Source organism: Anopheles gambiae, chromosome 2 (assembly GCF_943734735.2).
Source record: "Anopheles gambiae chromosome 2, idAnoGambNW_F1_1, whole genome shotgun sequence".
NCBI lineage: Eukaryota > Metazoa > Arthropoda > Insecta > Diptera > Culicidae > Anopheles > Anopheles gambiae.
In genome coordinates, this window is record NC_064601.1 from 82,571,004 (window position 1) to 82,591,810 (window position 20,807).

Sequence of the window (20,807 nt, forward strand, 5' to 3'; positions counted from 1 at the left end):
AAGGTATTGTATATGGTGATTGTATTTACTGTATTTCCTGCTTGTCATTTGTTTAGCACATTGCACCTGCATTGGTGGCCTAGGTCACGGTCACAGCAGAAAAAAAGTCAGCCCAGCGAATAGGTTGACGGATGACAATCAATTTAAGTCCGGTCTTGAAGAAGACGATACGCTTTTTCATTAGACAATCGTGCCAAAATTAGTAATATATGCTATAGGCTACTGAGAGTTAATAGTTTATAAAATAATAAATAATAAATAATAAATAATATGTAAATAAATAATAATAATAAAATATAAAAAATAAAAAATAAAACTCAATTCAGTTGTAACAAAATATTAATTACTCATCTCTCTGCTAGCATAAACAGTGTTATAGAAAAAAAATCGCAATTTCATAACATGTAAAAATTCAAGTCAAATAAAGACGGCAACCCAAAGGGTTAAGACAGCATTTCAATGGCAGAAACCAAAGGGACGCGTGGATGCTGCAGTTGAGTTTGATTGATAGAGTCAGAGCGCGCGGCAGCATGGCTAAAAAAGGCATCACCCACAGCACAGAGAACACGATCTCAGTTAAAAGCGTACGGAATTTCCGCCCGCAGCACCGACAGCAACGGCAACGGCAGCGTCAGCTCGAAAACACACGTACAAAACAGCTCCGCTCACACTCCCGGGCGAGAGCCAAACGCTGGGTGCTCCCGGACCAAACTACACCCCGGCTAGGGGCGGGTGGTTGCAATGGGTGAAGCGGAAGAGGAGGGAGGAGGGATGAAGAGTTGAACGTTTTCAATCGTTCTGCGAACAGCGTGTGTCATAGTAGCGACAGTGTGCTTACAAAAGATGCACACAAAACAGATGGAAGGGGGCCGGTGGTGGAATGGTGGTGGGTGGAAAATCTGTTGCACCGCTTCCTAGAAGATGTGCCCCATCCTCCCCCCACATACACACACACACGCGCGGTGACATTACGTAAAGTGGTGTGATAGACGAAGATGAAAGGGGGGAGAAAAAAACAAGGACCGCTGGAGCTGTTGCTTGCTGCACACAAGGCAACGCGATTAGCAACAGGCGCCCTCTGTCAGATGAAGCAACACATGTCCGGGTGTGTGTGGTAGTGCGGTAGTCCGTTTGCTTTCGCACCATAAACACACACACACCTGCGCGCGTCAAAACAAATGCACACACGTACAGGTGGGCCACCGCGTCTGTGTATGCCGCGCGCGCTCGATCCTGTGTTTCCCGGGATACATTTCCCTTTCCCCAGGGCGACGTTTGTAAGCTTTCACCGTAACTTCCCCTTTTCTAATGTCAAAACACTCTCGCTCTCGTTCGGCTGCAGCTTTCGCTCTCTCGCTCGCTCTCTCTCTCTCGTAAGCGCGGCAGAGCAAGATCTTGCTTCCCCGTTCTCACCTGCCATTGGCGATGTGTGTGCGAAAGAGCGAGAGAACATGCATCTGGTGAAGCTTTTCCGTGGCCGTGCTTCTCGCACACTTGCTCCCAAAAGCTCGCGAGCACGCGAGCTGTCAACACTAACGTTAGCGGGGCCATCTGGGCCCATTCGCTTAGTCAGCGTTTGTACGGGGCGCTCTTTGTGTGTATAGCGCAAGAACTTTACACGGCACACGCACACACACACTCGCTCAAAACGAGAATAAATTTGAACGATGAACGTACATGTGTGTGCGTGCGTTGTGACGCTTTTTTGTGTGTGTGTTTGCTGCAGGTGTATGCGAGTGTGGTCTGCGCGTTTGCCTAGCGAGCGTGTGTGGCGGTGGCGCTGCTGCCTGGCTCTGTGTGTATGGATGGTAAAGAACGCAAGCAACAGTTGAGCAGGCAAGACCGTTTTCTGCGTGGTGCGTTGAATGGTCCGGGCCAGATCTTTTGCATCACCGTGGCGGGGGCCATTGAATCTCGCGTGTGCGTGACCATCGACAGTAGCAAGTGCGTTTTGACAATCATTTGTGTGTTGTGTTAGGTATAAGGTAGAATAAAGAAGAGAGAAGAAGAAGAAGAAGCGAACAACAAAAGGCAAACCGTTTCAAACAGCAAAGTGTGTTGTGCAGTCGCCCGATTTTTGGGACAGAAACAACAGAAAACAACCTCTCGATTATTGTGGAATTAAGCGCGCAGGTGAGTTTGACCCGCACTCTACTCCCTTCCCTTCCCTACTCTTGCTCGCATCCCCTCGCAAACGGGGTTGAATCAGGACGATGGAAAGCTGCGGGTGTGCTGCTGCGGTGTTTAAAAATAGCCGAGCTCGGCTTCATCTCTCCAGCTTGAAATTGAAAGGAGAAACCTTCTTCCTCTCCCCCCCTCCCCCATCGTCCGCTGTCCTCTATAAACCGGCCAAGAATGGACTTGAAACAGCAAAAAAAACGCAAAGAAAAGGTTCGTTGAGTTATGGCGAAGAAGCGATACCTTGGGTGGGGGGGTGGGTGGGAAGGTGAAGATCCAAAGAGCGACATCGACGACATGTGTCGAATGGTTAATTATGGCTCGTGGTGTGGTGTGTTCACACACATCCTTTAGCATCGAAAAACGGGGTGAAAAGCCTCGACCCATGTGTGTGTGTGCGTGCGTGTGCGTGTTTGTTTCCTTTCACAATTCCCGGTCACTTCCGATCAATGGCCGTTGAGAGAGTGTGGAAGGAAGACAAATAAAGAGCAGCGCACGTTCTTTATTGTTAGAAAACGATAATACACGGCTTGTGTGTGTGTGCGTGTGTGTACGCTCGAATGAAGGGGGCGTTAAAACCTCCCCGCTTCCCCCCCCCCCCCCCCCCCTCCACATTGCATCGACAAACGCATCTTTCCAGTGTGCTGCGCGTCGTTGCCATGCCAATGCAGGATTCCAATCAAATCGAACAAGTGTCACTTGACTGTCGCCGCCGCCGTTTGCGTATATGTTTCGAGGCGATGCGCACCGGATTAACCGTAAGCGAAATGCCATACACACACACGCTCATACGTACCACCCCTAGAAGGTGCATTTGGAGTGCTTGTGTGTTGCTGTGTGGTGCCGTTGTGTGTTTGCCCTTGTGTGCGCACAAGACGTCCAGCCGCGGACACGCGGGCGCGCGAAGAAGAGAATGCGCGACTCATTTTTATGCATATGAGGCCGTCCACGACCACCACACATTACAACCACCCCACTGCGTGTGCGTGTGTGTGTGTGTGTGCGGCTGTGATTTCTTTCGACCGTGGCAAGGTACTAATTGCACACTTTTTTGCTCTCTCCTCATGTTTTGCCGATTAGTAAGTTTTTTGTTTTATCGTGCGCTGTTCGATTTTTGCGCAATGGCCCAAAACGCACGCAAGGCAGTTTGAACTCCTCCGCCCGAAAAATCCAAAAGAAACATCCATTTCCGCAAACAGAAGACACGGCAAAGAGCAGCCCGGTGGGTTTGTGTGTCAATGTGTGTGTGTGTGTATATACCCGCACTGGGAATATTAATTTACGTGACTTATCATTCTTCAAATAGGCGTTAGCGGCGCACTATAGCATCTTCTTCCCCTCTGGTGGTGGTGGCGGGCAAAATGTATTTATTTCCAGACGCGTTGGTATATTGTGGGAATGCGGCAATTTTCGGGGTTTGCTTGTCGCATTTTCGCAGTTATTTCGCAACTACCTCCCTTTTCCTTCCATCTCCCCTCCCCGCCCAAAACGACTCTCCTTTGAACAAAGTCACACTTTCAACAACAAGGTTGGGCTCTCAAGGGAGTGTTTCCCAGTCGTACCATTTCCACAGTTCTTAGAGACCTACGTAACAAACTGTATGTGTGTGTTGCTCATTATTATTTTTTTCCGTTTTTTTTGCAGCCCCGAACGACCGAGCCAGCTGGCCGACGAAAGCGATTGGATGAGCGATTATGCGGATAGCAATCTGAAGCGGCGCAGCTCCATCTCGAAAGACTACCTACCGGCCGGGGCGACGACGTCCGCGACGACGGACTGGCTAAGGAAGAGCATACGCCGCTCGTGGACAATATCCAGTAAGTCACCGCCGCAGCAATCATCGAACCAGAGCGAGAGAGAGAGAGCGAGACACAGGGTGTTGTTTATCGGTCGCCCATCATCGCCATCATCTAAACTATGCACTACATCTTTCATCCACCAAAGGGGGAGGATACTGGGGGAGGGATGAAGGTGGAAGTGACCACTCGGAGAATCATCCCACCGCTGCTCATCCGTAGATTTCTGTAGTCTTTTTCATGCTCTTTTGCCGTGCTTTTTTTTCTTCTTCTGTAGCCATATCGCTCCATCGTCATCCGCTTTTACTCCATCTCTAGCGCACAAAAGAGGGAACATTTACTTGCTCCTTGTATCATTGTAGGCTCGGTAGAGATCATCTTTGGGTAGTGGCATTTCATCTCCGCTCTGCCAAAGGACCCGGAGCAAACGGGGAAACGGGAGTCCGCGAGAGCAAGAGATGGAACAATGGGAATTTGCTGCACTGCACCCCTAATTAATCCATGGTTCGTCGTGTTTTGTTTTGTTTAGATGCAGAAGATGATAACGGGGCCACGCGCGACCCGGACGTGCAGCCCTACCCGAACCCGCACCTGCCCCGCAAGCAGTCGCAAAGCAGCTACCCGTCGCTGGTGAAGCATCCCTACTTCAATCCCCTCTCGATGGCGGACGAGGACGAGTACGGCGAGGAGGAGGAGGCGATGGCGGCGGCGGAGGAGCACATGGGCGGCAATCACCGGCCGTCGGCGGCCCTGCGCCGCGCCATGCCCCCGAGACAGTCGACGCTGCCGAACCCGGACGGTGGCGCCATCTACTACGGCAGCAATAACAATCTGATGCCGCCGGGCGCCGCGTCCGTGTCGCCGAAGCAGCAGCTCAGCCCGAGCCCCCAGTACGGCACCAGCCCGTACCACACGGACAATGAGGCGGACAACGAGACCGGGTCGGACCATCGGTCGCCGCTCGCGGCGCGCTACAAAATACGCCGACAGTCGACGCTGCCCTGCAAACCGAACGAGATGCAGCTGGAGGGGGGGAGCGGCGGTGGCGGCGGTGGACCGCTGCACGGCAGTGGGCCGAAGATAATGATGTCCTCCTCGCCGAACAGCCGGACCAATCTGTACTCGAAGTCACCGGAGCGGGACGGGCTCGATACGATCATGTCCAAGCAGCAGCAGCAGCAGCAGCGCTTTCCCCCCTTTGTACGTCAGTCCACCTTTCCTTCGAACACGAACGACCCGTTCCTATTACAGATCCAATCCCATTCTTCACCCTCTTCTTCGTCCCTGTCAACGCAGCCTTTGCAGTCACAGCAGCAGCAGCAGCAGCAGCAGGGACCTCCGCCGGTAGGTCAGCAGCGCCAGCTGCCCACCTCCCCGAACCGGCTGGTGTTTAACAAGTCGCCCGACAGCGGGACCGAGTCGGGCCCGGGGGCGAGCGAAAGCGCCGGCACCAGCCCGCACCAGGTCGGGCCGGGCGGTAGGGGCGGAGCGCGCCCCGGCAGCTACCAAATGACCCGCCAGGCCACACTCCCCAATCCCGAGCAGCACATGAAATTGCTTCCCACCTCCCCTCCCAAAAAGCAACTGTCACCGCACAGCATCAAGCGCTCTCCCGACTTTGCACGCCAAAACACGCTTCCGGCGGGCGCCATGGCCCCCGCCCAGCAGCAGCAGCCGGTCGCGCCCGGTGGCCCCCAGTCGGCGCCGGTGCTGCTGCCGATGGCGCTGGCCGCCGCCTCCTCGTGCAGCTCGCTGGTCGGCACGGACGGCACCGGCACCGGGGGAGCGCCGGCCGGCGTCACGATGAACTCGCTGTCGGTGCACCAGCACGGGCCGAAGTTTATGCCGATCTCGCCGCGCCAGAAAGCCTCCTTTCTCTTTCCCCAACCTGCCGCACCCGCACCACGTCCCTTCCACTCACAGCAGCACTTCCCGACGCACCTCAACACCTCGCCCTCGGCATCGACCGTCAGCAGTGGTGTGGTGGGGGGAGCGGCGATCGGCGGCGGCGGCCCGATCGCCGGCGTTAGCCACTCCTCCTCGACCTCGCTCGCGTCCGCGGTCGCCTCGAAGATGATCAAGGTGCGCAGCCACAGCAACGAGGAGTACACGATGGCGCCGGCGGCCCGCGCGCCGCCCGCCCTGCTCGGCATGGGTACGGTGAGCGAGGGGCGCCGCATGCTGCCGGAAATACCGACCGGGGGCGGCGGACCGGGCGGCAGCCGCTCGCCGAGACTGGTACGTCAAGAGCACGTGAGGGACGAGCTGCTGATCGGTGGCGCTGGTCATAGCGTTGCCGGGCACGGCCCGCACACCGCAGACAAACGAACCACCACCTCATCATCCTCCTCCTCATCTCCCAAACAGAAAACGTTCGCCGAGGCGAAGCAAACGATGGCGGCGACGGAGGACGGTACGATGATGATGGGCTACGAGTTGTACGGCGGTGGACCAGCAGCAGCAGCAGCAGCGTCGTCGGGATACGACGAGTTTTACGACGAGGATCAAGAGTTTTCGCTCGGACCGATCGAGACGGTCGGCTATCAGGACGGTGAGGAGGCGGCACGAGGCGGCAACGAAGCGTTCATGTTGATGCAGAACCAGCAGCAGCAAAGACTGCCATTTGTACCGAACGATTCTAGTCCCGATTCGGTGGGCGGAACGCCGGGCGTTAGCTACGGAATGGCCAATAGAAAGGATCGGTTGCGATCACGCCGGAAATCGCGCGATGTGTACGATCATCAGGACGAGCTGGGAGGCGGCGGCACTAGTGCCATGATCGATGGCGTCGATAGTGCTGTTGGCGGCGGCCCAGCAGTTGCTGCCCATGTCAGTGAGCCAACCAAAAGGAAACCGGAAACGATGCGCTCCATCTCGGAGGAGGCACCTGCTGCAAAGCCGCCGAAACCGATCACTCGTCGGTCGTTGTCACATCCGGAAAAGGATACACAGGTAAGCGTGCTGGGTGCCGGGTGCTCTGCGATAGAAACCTAATCGTTCTACTGTAATTGTTTCACAGGTGTATAATTCGAAAAAGCTAGACTCGAGCAAAATTCCCTCACCGAAACCACTGACGGAGCTGCAGGATCGTCAACACAAACCATCGTCGGCGATCGGGTCGAGCACTTCGCCGCGCAGGAAGAACATCAAATCGTTCGACTGCGGTACGATCACGTCGAAAGCGTCCAACCTGCAGCCGGGAAGCTACGGGGCGCAACAGTACCAGACACCGGACACCGGAGCAGGCAGTGGCGGCCCGTCGTCCGTCTCGCCCGGCATCGTGACGGAGTCGAGCTGCAGCAGCAACAACACGCGCACCAGCGGTTACGGCGGGTCGGCTACGACGCTCGCCGGTAACGTACCCGGTGGCGGCGGAGGACTAGCCGGCACGGGCGGTGGTGCGATCGGTGGCTTCCAGTCGTTCGGCCAGCGCAAGATATCGGCCTTCCAGCAGATTTTGCAGCGCCAGCGGCTGCAGAAGCGAGACTCGAAAAGCCTGGACATTGTGGCGTCGAAGCTGATGGAGGAAAAGTACGGCAGCCGCGGTCAGGACGTGGACGTGTCGAAATCGCTCGACGACGGTATCTTCTCCGAGAGTGCCGGCCATCAGTCGGACGACAATAGCAGCGATGAGCATATCAACCTCACCTACAAACCGCCCTCCTCGGTAAGAATGGTGTTAATGTTGTGACTGGGTTGAAACTTGTTTTAGCAGAATCATTTAAAATACGAATCGAATCATGAAACTGAGCCGTGCAAAACGTTTATGATTGTTTGTGAAGCTTCGAAAGATTTAAATTGGTGATCAATATTGAATATTTGCGATCATGAATTTAATGATTCTCCAAGAAGATTCATAGTTATTTTTTGTATAAGAGTTTGAATTACAAATAACAATTCTTTCCTAAGATAATCGAGAATAGTTATGGAAAGTTGACCTTATAGAAGTAAATGATATAAGTTACATAGCAGTAACTTACAATTTGTCCCACGATATTAGCCATAAGACATTAAAATTGAAAGCTATTGCAGCTATTCAATATTTTCACTATAAGCACGTCTGATTTGATCAGTGATTGTTGTAAAATATTATAAAAGATCCAAGATTATTAATTTCAGCTAATCGTTTAGTCAAATCGAGTCATCACGTTACCTAACAAGAGTTTTGATGTTATGTGCGGAGGTGATAGTTTACTAGAGTGCTAAGTGATAGTTTATACTAGAGGTGGGCATTTCGGTTATTTTAAATGAAAGTGAGTGAACGTGAGTGTGATTCTTTCGTTCTTTTTCGTTCAAAACAGCAATACATGTGAAGTCTGTGAATCGGAAGAACCAAAGATTAATCCGTTGGATAATCGCATGAAAAGCAAGCCAATATTGACAGTCTCCTGACAGTTTCTAGGGCCAATATTTGACCCTAGAAAGCGATTTACACAAACAGTTTAAAATCGACCATTTCTTGTTTTTTTTTTTCTCTAAATCGGCGCATATTGGAAGGGTTTTTTGTTTGTTATTTCAAAATGACCATGAATGTTAGCACTCGTTTTCATGTCTGCATGGTTCTGGTTCATTTGGCACACCTCTAGTTTGTGCATTCTTTGATAGTTCATAAATCCTTATCCAATCAATGAATCACCGAATGAATATTACAAGATCCCTTGGTACAGTCGTCAACTTGAATGACTCAATAACTTGCCCGTTGTGGGTTCAAGCCTAGAATGGACCGTCCTCCAGTAGCAAGGATCGACTATCCGGCTGTGTGGTAATGAATTATGACTCGAATGCCTATATTATAGACCAACATGTCCGCGTAGGACGTTACGCCAGATAGAAGAAGAATATTGCACAACATTGTTTTTGGGCTCTTAAATTTATTTATTTTTTTGATTGGAACTTTTGGTTCTTGTGTCAGGTCAGTTTTAATGCCGAACGTGCACATGAATCGTCATGGCCAATGGCAGATGTAGTACGATTCCGATTCGGGAACTTTAACCGATGGCAAAAAAAATCAATTTTATAGTAAAATAAAACATGTGTAAGACGACATGATCTAGTTAGATCTTAACAACAACGAAAAAGGATCATCAATCACACAGGCAGATTCATTCATTTATTCAATCTTTATTTTTACATGAATTTATAATGAGGCCTGTTCTGACCAACGATCGATGATGATTGATAGTTTGCGATGAACTTGATAAAGAAAAATGAACTTCAGTCATATGTATAACATAATTTTTGATTTGTGTTATAATGACGGTAGAAAAAATGGTTTATGTTTTTTTTCTAAAATTACCCTATTCAAACCAGGAACAAACCAGGCCTTTTGAAATCATAATTATTAAACTGAATGAAGTATTTAATAGTTTATTTTGTTTATTTGTCTGTCATGTTCTTCTAACAACCTGATGACGAGATTTGTTTACGGCAGATCTTATGTAAAATCTTATCATTTCTTACAAATATGTCAACGGATACATTGAATATACGATCGATCGATTCCAGTTACTGTACGGGTAACTTGAGATTTGACAAAGGATCGATGGATACATTCTACATTTTTGATTATAGCAGCATGGGTATAACACGTCTCTTTGATACAATTTCAACATTAACAGTGTATAAACACAAGATGAATATCTAGTAGGGCCCAGGAATCAAAAAATTTCATGAATTGAAAAAAAAATATCAGAAATGAACCAGAAAGACTCTGAAATGAACACAAATTAATTTGAATAGTCCCCCAGTGGACAAATTTTGGCCAAAAATGATCCAAAAATTAACTCATCGGTGGTTCACGCACATAATGAACTATCGGTCGTGATCGATCGTTCATTTGAAACTATACCAATAATTATTATTTTTAGTTTTTATTTTATTTTTTCCCATTATTTAACTGAGGACTCGGTTTTGAATCCCCGCGTTCAAGTTAATTGATTCAATCAAAATATTTATTCCGATTCACGAATCAGTTTCAGATTCTATCAGCTCTTTTGATTCTACAATTGTATGAACTAGTAATGCATATCGTTCTTTTGTTGTTGCTTGCTTTGCTCTTACAGAAGGACAACAAAACCACCCTGGGCGAGGCGGAGATCCAGAATGCGGTCGAAGCGGCCGCCGTCATCTTCAAGAAGGTGGTGCTGCAGCGCCGGGAAGAGAACAAGTGCAAACCATCCAATGCCAACCGTAAGTGTGTTGTAATGATGATATTGAATAATGTATTTGAAATCCGCTTGTGTGTGTGTGGTGTGGAGTGTATGTAACAGTCGAAGCGTCGCTAATGAGTGCCTAATAACGGGTGTGGGAAGCTGTTTAGTAGGTGGCGTGCCTTTGGAAGCAAGAACGCACGTGTCGTAGGTGTGTTGGGAAGTACGGTTGCGTACTAGAATTAACCTTTGCTTCTAATTTCAAACCGCTCAACTAACATTCGCTGCGCTGCAGGGCTCGGGTTTGTTTGCGTTTCGCTCTCTCCCTCTCTGTGTGTAGAATAATGCTTGTATAATGTGCTAAAATTTCTACTCTCTGGTGTGTTCTGGTGCCTAACAGTTGAAGGTGACGAGCTTTAGAGTACGGTGGTAGACCTAGGTATAGCGTTGTGCGTATGTTTTTTTTGCGTGTCTCTTTTGTTCTGACGAAAAAACGTTTCTCTTCTGTTCTATAAATCATCTCGTTGCCATCCCGTTTGGGGGACGATTCCCGGTTTCCACGTGTTTTGCACTGGCGCAATCACGACCCCTCACTTACAGACGAGTGCCATAGCAGTGCGGATGGATTGACCGACGAGTCCGGCACGCTCGGGGGCTACTCGTCGTCGGAAACGGAAGCTGCTGGGCGGATGCAATCGATCGGTGGCCAGCAGAGCGTTCGACCGGGAGCAGCCGCGATGCTACCGCCCGACTACGAAGAGTACCGGCTGGTGTTCTTCAGCTCCGACTCGTCCAGCAAGGAGGAAGAGTACGACAGCAGCTCGACCTCGTCCTCCACCGCGATGCGGCATGCCAGGCGTCACCGTTACTCGGCGGCGGCCTCCGCTCCCCCGCTGGACGAGTGCGACTGGGACTATTTCGAGCCCGACATGATGCCCGGTGCGGACGAAGCGAAGAGTGCCTTCTTCTACGAGATGCTTGCAATGGCAACGGGCATGGGGAAATGTGAAGGATTATCCCACGGGCAGTGCGCGAACGCGGCGACCGGTAGCACAGCCAAAGCGAGCGGCACCCGAAAGCCCGACACTCAGCCACCAACGTCTGCGCCGTCGTCGCAGCCGTTCTGTCACTGTGAGTGCTGCAACCGTCGACAGATGCAGTACGTACCGATACCGGTGCCGGTGCCCGTCCCAGTGCCGATTGCAGCCTTCCAGAGCTGGCTGTACGAGCAGCAGCAGCAGCTGCTGCTAATGCACGGCGCTGGGTGTGCTACGGCAGACACGCTGGCCGGTGGCGCATCGGCAGAGTTTGCGATACGCACGGATTTAATGCAGCAGTTGTGGCAAAAGTTTGCCGAAAGTGAGGCGGCGAGCGTGCGCAGTAGTAGTGTTGCTCCGGAACCGGAACCGTCGACCGTAGGCAGAAAGCAGCAGCAGCAGCAGCTGCCCAACTATCCGAAATGTGCGTGCCGTGTTGGTGGTGGTAGTGCGCGTCGCGAACTGCTCGAAGCAACCTGTGCCACATCCGAAAGCCATGACAGCAGCGATAATGAGCGAAATGCGGCTACGAAAGTGCGCACGTGCAAGCATCTTACTGCGCGACACAGCAAGAGTGGTAGCGGTAGTGGTGGTGGTGGTGGTGCGGAATCGGAACGTGTATTCGGAACTGGTCGGAGCCCTGTGTCGACTGTCGGTGCAGTCAGTGCATCAAACGCGTCCGCGGCTGGCAGTGTTAGTGTTGGTGTTGGTGGTAGAGTGCATGTGCAGAAAGCAGCCCCATCGTCGCCTACTGGTGCGGTTGGTAGTGTAAGTGATAGCGCCCGCCGCTGTTCTTCGTTGCGTTCATCTGATCGCGATTCGTCGTCGTCGTCATCGGTGGTCGACGAAGCTGATGCTGCTGCTGCTGCCGCTGCCGCTGCACTACAACTGCTACATCGGGGCGGTGTTGTTGTACCACCAGTGCGCGCAGGTGAGTTCCCGGTTACGGCCGCCGTTCCGGTTACGGCGAGCGCAGCGAACGATATCATCGCCATTCAAGCGCAAGATAATAGCGGTGGCCGCTCGCGTCGGCCCGAAACACGCGAGATTGCGCCGGACAGTAATGTACGTGCCAGTGGTGCGGCAACATCATCATCGGCACCGTCATCAGCTGGGGGCACCACCACCATCGCCGCAGCCGGTGCTGCAGGATTAGATACGATGGAGCAGCAGCTTGCTATTGTGTCGCCCGACGGGTTGCCCGATATCGCGTTAAAGCAGCGCGAACCGCCGACCGCCCCACAACAAAGCGTAGAAGCTTCAGCGGCGCAGCAGTTTGGGACAGCGCGCGATATGGCGAACGGCGACGACAATCGAGTTGCGAGTGATAATCGACCGGGTGCGGGAATCGATAAGCGAACGGTAAACGATGGCGACGATACGCCGCCCGCGGCTAACGAAACCGTAGTGAAAGCAAGGGAAGCGGCGACGGCGACGACTTCCCGCGGGGCGGAGGAAGCAAGCGAACGCAAGGAGGTGAAACAGTGCGACCGTAGTGAGTGGTTGGGGAAGGGTTCTAAAAATAGCACGATGGTGATGGTAGGGGAGGGCCAGCCGGATGGGCACTTGCAGTACGAGCTGCTGTACCATCTGGCCCAGACGGGCGGCCGATCCTCACCGTCATCGTCGAGTGCATCGTCGAGTGAAGCGGAAAGCACCACCACCGCCGCCCTGGAGCAGCAGCAGGAGGGGGAGGTGGGTGGTGGCGGCACCCGTAAAGTCCGGGTGGGAAAGTACTCGTTCCATTTGGCCGGCGGGAGCAACAGCAACAGCCCGTACGCCACCTCGGCCTCGTCCGCCGCCTCGTCGCTGAGGGAAAGGGGCAGCAGCTCCTCCGCGTCGTCGGACAGCGAGGACGGCGGCGAGCGACGGGAAGATGATGACGATGATGATGATGATGATGACGGTTGTTGCTTTGACGGTGATGACGACGAGGAGGAGGAAAGAAGGCTACCACGCGGTGCTGGTGGTAGCAGTGGCCGTGGGAAGCGGTTCAGCGCAGTAATGGTGATTAATCCGGGACGGGGGAGCAGCGGCAGCAGCGGCAGCAGTGACGACGATGATGGCGAAGGGCCAACCGATACCGACAGCGACAACAACAACGACAATCAATCGATAAAGGCGGAAGCGAACCGTCGCCGTTACGGTGAGGTTGCAGGCTTTCCCCCCGCGGGGGGCTACGACGACGACAGTGGTGGTAGTGGAGGGATAGTGGTGCTAAAGCGAGTGAAAAACATATCCCCCGATCGGGCGGAGGAGCAGACGGACGATAAATTGGTTCGCCAAAGTGCGGAGGTGTCAATCGAAGAGCAGAACGAATCGATCGTAGGCAGCGGACGTCGGTCCGCCCCACCATCGACCGAAGCGGCCAACGCAGCGATGGCGCTGGTAGATCACGGGCAACAGCAGCAGGGGAGCAGCAATGTGGAACAACGGCAGTGCGACGACGAGGTGGTAGGAGGAAGCCGCATAAGCGGCAATACTGACAGCAGCAGCCCACCAGCAAACGTCGAACGTAGCGCGAATGCTGGTGAAACGTACGCACACAACGAACCGCCGCAGCAGCAGCAGCAAAAGTTAGAAGAGAAAGGTGCACCCGACACGCTTGCGCTCGATGCAGATTGTTGCCAGCAGAAACACCCTCCCGAACAGCAGCAGCAGCAGGGCGATAGCATAAAAGTGGAAGAGAAACCACAACACCACGCACACCATCAAGCGGGCGAGTCGTCGTCGTGCACGGACGGTAATAGCATTAGCAGCGTTACAGGTGTGTATCGCGTGCGCACACCAACACCAGCGCAGGGGTGCGCGAATGCTTGCGTCAGTGACGCGACGACGGAGTGTGAATGTGTTGGTGGTGGCGCCACGACCAGCAGTACGGGTTGCTCGGTTGCTGCCCTGGGCGACATAAGATCACCCCTTACTACACCCCAAAGCAGCAGCAACGGTAACAGCAGCAACAAGTTCACGAGTCTTGTTATGATCACGGCTGCTGGCCCATCGTCTCGCGTTGCCAGTGATCATCGAGAAAGTGTAAACGACGGCAGCGAAACGAACGAAGAAGCGGGTCTGGAAGCGGCCGAGATACAGGTAAACGTAGCAAGTTCCTCCACCCCCACAACGGTGCTGGTGCTACCCGAAAGCGGGCCAGCAGAGCGGGCCAGTGAGGAAGAAGTGGTTCACGTTCTTTCGCCGTCCGTCGCCGTCGTACCCGATGAGGTCACGCAGCAGCAGCAGTTGCTGCTGAAGCACACGACGGCGAGTGTAACAGAAACGACCTGCCCCAGTCTGCCAGAATGTCTGCCAGCGCAGCGTCCGGCGGGTAGTAGTGGTAGCGGTACCATGCAGCAGCAGCACCACCACGTACACACCACAGCAGCAGTGCAGCAGCCATCGTCGTCTTCTGCTGCTGGTGCGGATGCTGCTGAGCACGATCGAAAGAGTTCAACGGAGGGGTATGAACAAAACCCTGCGACGACATTGATCGCTGCTGCTGGAGCGCCGCTGGAGCTGGACCACCGCCCCGTCATGGACGAGGGCGCCCGTAGTGACGACAGTGTTGATCGTGGCAGTGACTGTGATGAATCGTACCCGCATCAATGTGTGCCCGTCCAGCGGGAAGGTGAAAATGACGACGCGGCGGCGGATGGTGTTGGTAGTGATGGTGGTGAGAACTTTGTGAGCTTTGACTCGATGGAGGAAGCGGCGGCGGCTCAGTTGTACAGTAGTGAGATGGAACGTTACGCGGGCGACGATGATGACGGTGATGACATGCAAAACGGTAACGTGACGCAGGGTGAAAACGTTACCGTAACGACCGGCTCGGCCACACTGTCGGCGGTGATCTGCCTGGAGGATGGGCTGGCCGACGATGACTCGTGGGTGGAGGAGATTAGCCAGGACGAGGAGGAGTTCGCCACGACCACGGCGACCGATTCCGATCTGGACGATTCGAGCGAGGAGATGTCGTTCGCGAACGATCGCGAGGAGGAGCTGCGCGGCTACAACCGGACGGCGATCGATTTTACGCTCCACACGATCGTGGAGGAAAGCTGCGAGGATAGCGAGATGGAGGGTCGTGGATCGGCAGGGACGCATGGTCGCAAGCGAGGCCGGGGCCGTGCGCGGGGAGCTGGTGGTGGTGAGCATGGCTTTGACGCTGGCGGCCGCGGCGGAGACGATGAGGACGACGATGACGACGATGGTGACAATCGGCGCGATCCGGCCAATCGGTTGTCGGCTTCCGAGTTGGAGAAGTACTTTTTCTACGGACTCAGCGGGGACGTTGGTGGTGGTGGTGGCAGCTCGAGCAAGCACGGCGGAGCTGTGGATGGCGCCGATGGGGCAGGAGGTACCGGGTACGGCATGATGCTGCACGACGAGCAGAGCGAAATGTCGGAAGAAAGCAGCTCGCTGTGCAGCGATGGGCACGATTCGCTGGGCAGTGGGACGGCGTCGGGAAGTGCGTCGGCGGCGCGGCTGTCAGGAGCATCGTTCGAAAGCCACGATCCGGAGGACGACGAGCAGGGAGACCATTCGGCCGACTCGGTGGCCGATTTGGCGTCGTCCCGGCTGGAGAAGTACTTCCTGACCGGCTTCCTCGGGTACAACAGTACCAGCGATCGGGGGAATGGCGGCGGCGCTAGTGGTGGTGGCGTTGGCAATGGAGGCGGTGGCAACGGTTCGGACGGAAGCGGTGGTAGCGTGGGCAGTGATAGCGAGGGCCATGCTAGTCCGGAGCAGCGTCGCAAGCGGCTGGTAAGGGCGAGGGGTGCGACTCGGTCCCACAGCTCGCTGGACAATCTGCTGCTGGCAGGGAAGGAGTCGGAGCAGCAGCAGCACGGTCATGAGTCGATCGGATCGAACGTTAGCCAGTCCGGTGGTGGTTCATCGTACGATGCGACTGGTATGATCGCCGGGAGTGGCGGTGGTGGTGGCCCCAGCTCCGGGAATGCTGTCATCGGTGGAAGCGGCGATTTGGACAACTCTTCCGAGACGGATACCTGCGACGAATCGGCCTCTGCGCTGTATGCGCACCAGGAACGGACGGAATCGGCCTCACTGCACGACACGATAGGCAAGCGGAAGAAAAAGTTTATGGCCAAGAAGATGGACGCAGTGCTGGCGCGGGCTGAGCAACAACAGCAGCAGCAGCAGCACCATGCGCTCGCTGGGGACGCTGGCCCGGGAGCGATTGGATCCGAGTCGGAGGATAGTCGAAAAACGCCGCTATCGTCAATTCCATTCGATGCGGGTGGCAGTCTGGTGGCGCCTGGCAGTCCATCACTTCTACCAGTCGCAGGGATCGAAAACTCGAGAAAGCAAACCAGCCGGGACAGTGGCTTCATTGGCAGCAACGACGATTTGCTAAAGGAGGACCAAGCGGGCTCGGCTTCGAAAGCAATCGCCACGGCGACGGTGGAACCCATCCTGGAGGAAGGCAAGGCGGACATCAAAGAGGGCGGAAGCGAGATGCTTTCAGCGGAGGCGCAACGTGCGCCCGAAAGTAGCGTCACCGCGCGGCCACCGATCTCGCCCGGCTCGGCCGGCGGTCTGCCAAAGGGAGGCCTGGTGAATTTGGTGCGCAAGGACAGCTTCAACAACTGGAGCTCGGACGAGGAGACGAACCTGATGATGTCGAAAATGCGTCAATTTTTCAAATCCCTCGTGGCCGCCTCGGCCAACACGCGCAAGCTGCCCAACTCGACCGGCTCGACGCCGGGCGTGAGCGGGTCGAACACACCGCAGCAGGGTGGTAGCACGCCCGTCGCTCGGCCGCGCGCCGCCAGCATGCGTACGAAACCGCCCCAGCTGGTGTACTTCGAGAGCGAGCTGACGCGGCTGATGAAAACGGTGCCGGGCATACGGGACGAGCAGGTGCGCGAGATCGTCGAGTACCTGAGCAGCGAGGACACGTGGTCCGACTCGTACGACTCGTCCGACTACACCAGCTCCGACCTGGAGGGGACGGCGGCGGCGGCCGCCGTCGTCGGTGGCAATCCGTTCGGGCTGCAGGAGGAAATTTCGGCTAGCTGTCGGCAGATCATTAGCAAGTTTGACGGGAGCAGCGCCCGCAAGGATGAGGAGGGTGACATCGGCGACGGTGGCTTAGTGACGGTGGCGCAGAAGGAAGAATCGCCGCTGATAGCGCACCATCGCCATCATCACCTTCAGCAGCAGCAACAGCAGCATCAGCCACCGTACCATCAAACGCCACTCAGCAAAGAGACTGCCTTCGTTTATCAGCGTTTAGTGGCGTCCCTTTCCAAGGTCGTTGTGAACGAGCCTCCAGCAAGGCCGGACACAAGCGACGAACCCATCGATTCGGGCGCGAACGAATCGGCAGCTACGGGCACGGCTGGAGCAGCGAACAATTCCTCCTCGTCGCCTCCGCTAATAGCGAAGGTGATGCACCATATCGGAAGCCGATTGGTGGCGCTGATGCACGAAGTCAGCAGTGGTGAATCGCACGCCAGCGTCTCGCCGAAACAGCATCGTATCAGCAGTCACCGCAAGGCGGGTCAAACAATGCTACCGGGCGGTGGAATCGGTGCGGCCGGCGCTAGTGCGTCAGCGACCGGTGCAATGGGACACCACCATCATCATCTGCATCACCATCACCATCATCACCATCAGCACATTTCGGCTACCACGACGGAGGACGATGAGGATAGCAGTACGTCGGAGAGCAACGAGCGTCAGCATCATTACCATCATCACAGGGCACGAGGGGCGGCCGTGGGAGCGATAGCACCCGGTCCGACCACTCTCACCGGTGGGCCGGAGGAAGAGGATGAGATGGGAGCAGGCGAAGGTGGTGCTGCTGGTATGTCGTCGTCGTCGTCGGCCTCGTACGCAATGATGCTGCCGAGGAGCAAGAGCCACGACCTGCTGCTAAGCGACCAGCGAACGCAGGGACAGTATCAGTATCCGTACTCCGGCACCGGTAGTGATATGGTGGGCGAGGAACGAGGAGAAGCGAGCGATTACGAGCGGTTCTCGTGGCGCGGAAGCTTTGAGTCGGCGCTGCTCGCGAACGGCGACTCGCGCACGAAGCTGTCCATGCTGGACAACTCGTCCTCCTCGAAATCGATACTGGTAGCAAAGCGCCGATCGGCCGGCGATCTGCTGTTTAACAATCAAAACCTTAGCCAGGAGCAGCTGGACCGCGTACGGAGCTGCGGCAGCATAGGCGGCGATCGGGAAGAACTGTGGGAGGCGAAACAGCAGCAATCGCACCATTATAATCAACAATACCTTCAAGTGCAACAGCAGCAGCAACCTCATCAGCAACATCACCATCAACACTACCCGCCCAGCTCTTCCACGTCGGGCAGTCGGCGCCGATTGTCCAGTGTGGCGGCCGACGAGGAGGATACGGACTCGGACGAAGGCGTCATGAAGGGAGGCAGCAGCAACAGGCTGGTCTTGGCTTCTCGATCTACGCTACCGCGTAGCTTGCAGAACACGACGATGACCAGCGGCACCACCAACTCGCTGCCCCGACTACCGACCTCGAATCTGCAGACCATCATGCAGTCGGTAGCGTCCTCGTCCGCCGGCTCGTCCGCTCCGGGCACGCCGGGATCATCGTTGGTGGTCAGTGGTGCATCCTCCAAACCGCTGTCTGCTACCACCGGTAGTAGTAGTGGTGGTGGTGTGGGCATGGGACAAAAGTCGCAAAGTGTGTACCATTTCCTGCAGAACAATGTGAAAAGTGCGCGCTACCGGGCACCGGGCTTTAATCGGCCACCGTCCGCGCCTAAGCGGGCCATGTCCGCGCCCGGCCTGCAGCCACCGTATCCAAGGCGCGAGCGGCGTAATCGCATGCAGCAACTGTCCAATGGTAAGTTTCACAGGGGTTTTTGTAGGCTCGGTTCAGAACGTCATGATTGCTAAACGACAAGCGTAACTAAATTCTTTTGGACTATAGATAATCGGTCGCTACACAGCGTACGTGCTGTTTTGCTAGTTCACCAAATAGCTGTTTTGTTGTTCATTTTGGTTGTTCAAGTCTGGTAGTGATTAGACCACTTTTTTCACAGAATGCCATGCAGTACAACTAACAAAAAACAGTATAGCAGCTCATGTATCAAAAGGCATTGAAATTATCAATCATGTCGCTATTTACTCGGTTTAATGGAGGATGGGGTGGATTAATTCGGCCCTTAAGGTCTAATTGGCGATCGAAAGCAAGTAAACGTAAATTTTTTAAGTAACTTTTTTTATACCAAAATGTGGTTTACATTTTATACATCAAATGAAAGAGTATTCAATGCTTCAACTATTTGAAACGTTTTCTACAGTAAATCGATAAGTTTAACATTTTTTTCTTCTCATTTTGCACTGAAGTTTCAAATTTCACCGTGAACGAAATATGAAATTGTCATTGGAGCGCATCAAAAAGTAAATTATAAAGCTTTGTTGTATGTAACTTTGTGTTTATCTAGTTCTCAACTTATTTATTCTTCTTCAATTTTATGCCATAGTCTTTCTTTTGGTGTGCAATGGTACCATATTTGAATAATCAACTTGTAAAATATTACAAAAAAAATCCATGTTTACTTTCACTCAATCACTAAAAGGACTTTTATCGTTGCTGCTTAAATTGAGGTTTGGAATATATATTCCCAATTGATTTCAATTTTGTTTGTGAGATGTCATCAGATCCCAGTATTTCATATGTTCACAAGTACACGATCGTTGGGTTTCAGTCGATCGCCATCCATATAATGGGGTTTTTAATAAGATTTTCAAAAGTCAGTTACGTATGATTCTTTCTAGATTTGAACTCAGGATGAGCCTAGAGATTGGTTGTTGAAGCCGTGCATTTGAAGGTTATACCATAGGGCCGACAATTTCATCGTGTTTATAAATTCCTTTTTGAACTAGAACATAACGCCAAAAGATCAAATCAAATAATATCGATGCGTCTCGTAGTGCCCATTAATAGAATTTAGTCTATTAATTCCTTGCATATTATGTTAAATATTAATCTACAATTTAACTCCCCATTTGATTATTCGGGCTTGTTTTGCAACGTGTGTGTGTAAGTTTATCACAATCGTTAGAAGTTCTGAGAGGGCACATTAGATCTGGGACAATTGAGAGTCTGCCAAAGGGAGGCCTGGTGAATTTGGTGCGCAAGGACAGCTTCAACAACTGGAGCTCGGACGAGGAGACGAACCTGATGATGTCGAAAATGCGTCAATTTTTCAAATCCCTCGTGGCCGCCTCGGCCAACACGCGCAAGCTGCCCAACTCGACCGGCTCGACGCCGGGCGTGAGCGGGTCGAACACACCGCAGCAGGGTGGTAGCACGCCCGTCGCTCGGCCGCGCGCCGCCAGCATGCGTACGAAACCGCCCCAGCTGGTGTACTTCGAGAGCGAGCTGACGCGGCTGATGAAAACGGTGCCGGGCATACGGGACGAGCAGGTGCGCGAGATCGTCGAGTACCTGAGCAGCGAGGACACGTGGTCCGACTCGTACGACTCGTCCGACTACACCAGCTCCGACCTGGAGGGGACGGCGGCGGCGGCCGCCGTCGTCGGTGGCAATCCGTTCGGGCTGCAGGAGGAAATTTCGGCTAGCTGTCGGCAGATCATTAGCAAGTTTGACGGGAGCAGCGCCCGCAAGGATGAGGAGG

General features: G+C 53.8%; 1 protein-coding gene across 4 annotated transcripts in view; it reads left to right on the forward strand.

Annotated features, from left to right (window-relative positions):
• Positions 1 to 20,807, forward strand: part of LOC1270399 (uncharacterized) — a 43,132-nt gene that overhangs the window by 10,492 nt on the left and 11,833 nt on the right. The window contains exons 3-8 of one of the 4 annotated variants that reach the window (XM_061649710.1): positions 3,823 to 3,995; positions 4,504 to 6,212; positions 6,342 to 6,926; positions 6,994 to 7,641; positions 10,037 to 10,163; positions 10,724 to 19,006. In XM_061649710.1, coding sequence (XP_061505694.1) covers positions 3,823 to 3,995; positions 4,504 to 6,212; positions 6,342 to 6,926; positions 6,994 to 7,641; positions 10,037 to 10,163; positions 10,724 to 19,006 — 11,525 coding nt within the window. Of the gene's footprint in view, positions 1 to 1,568; positions 2,134 to 3,822; positions 3,996 to 4,503; positions 6,927 to 6,993; positions 7,642 to 10,036; positions 10,164 to 10,723; positions 19,007 to 20,807 lie in introns of those variants that run through there. The other 3 variants (XM_061649709.1, XM_061649712.1, XM_061649708.1) reach the window with 3 other exon arrangements.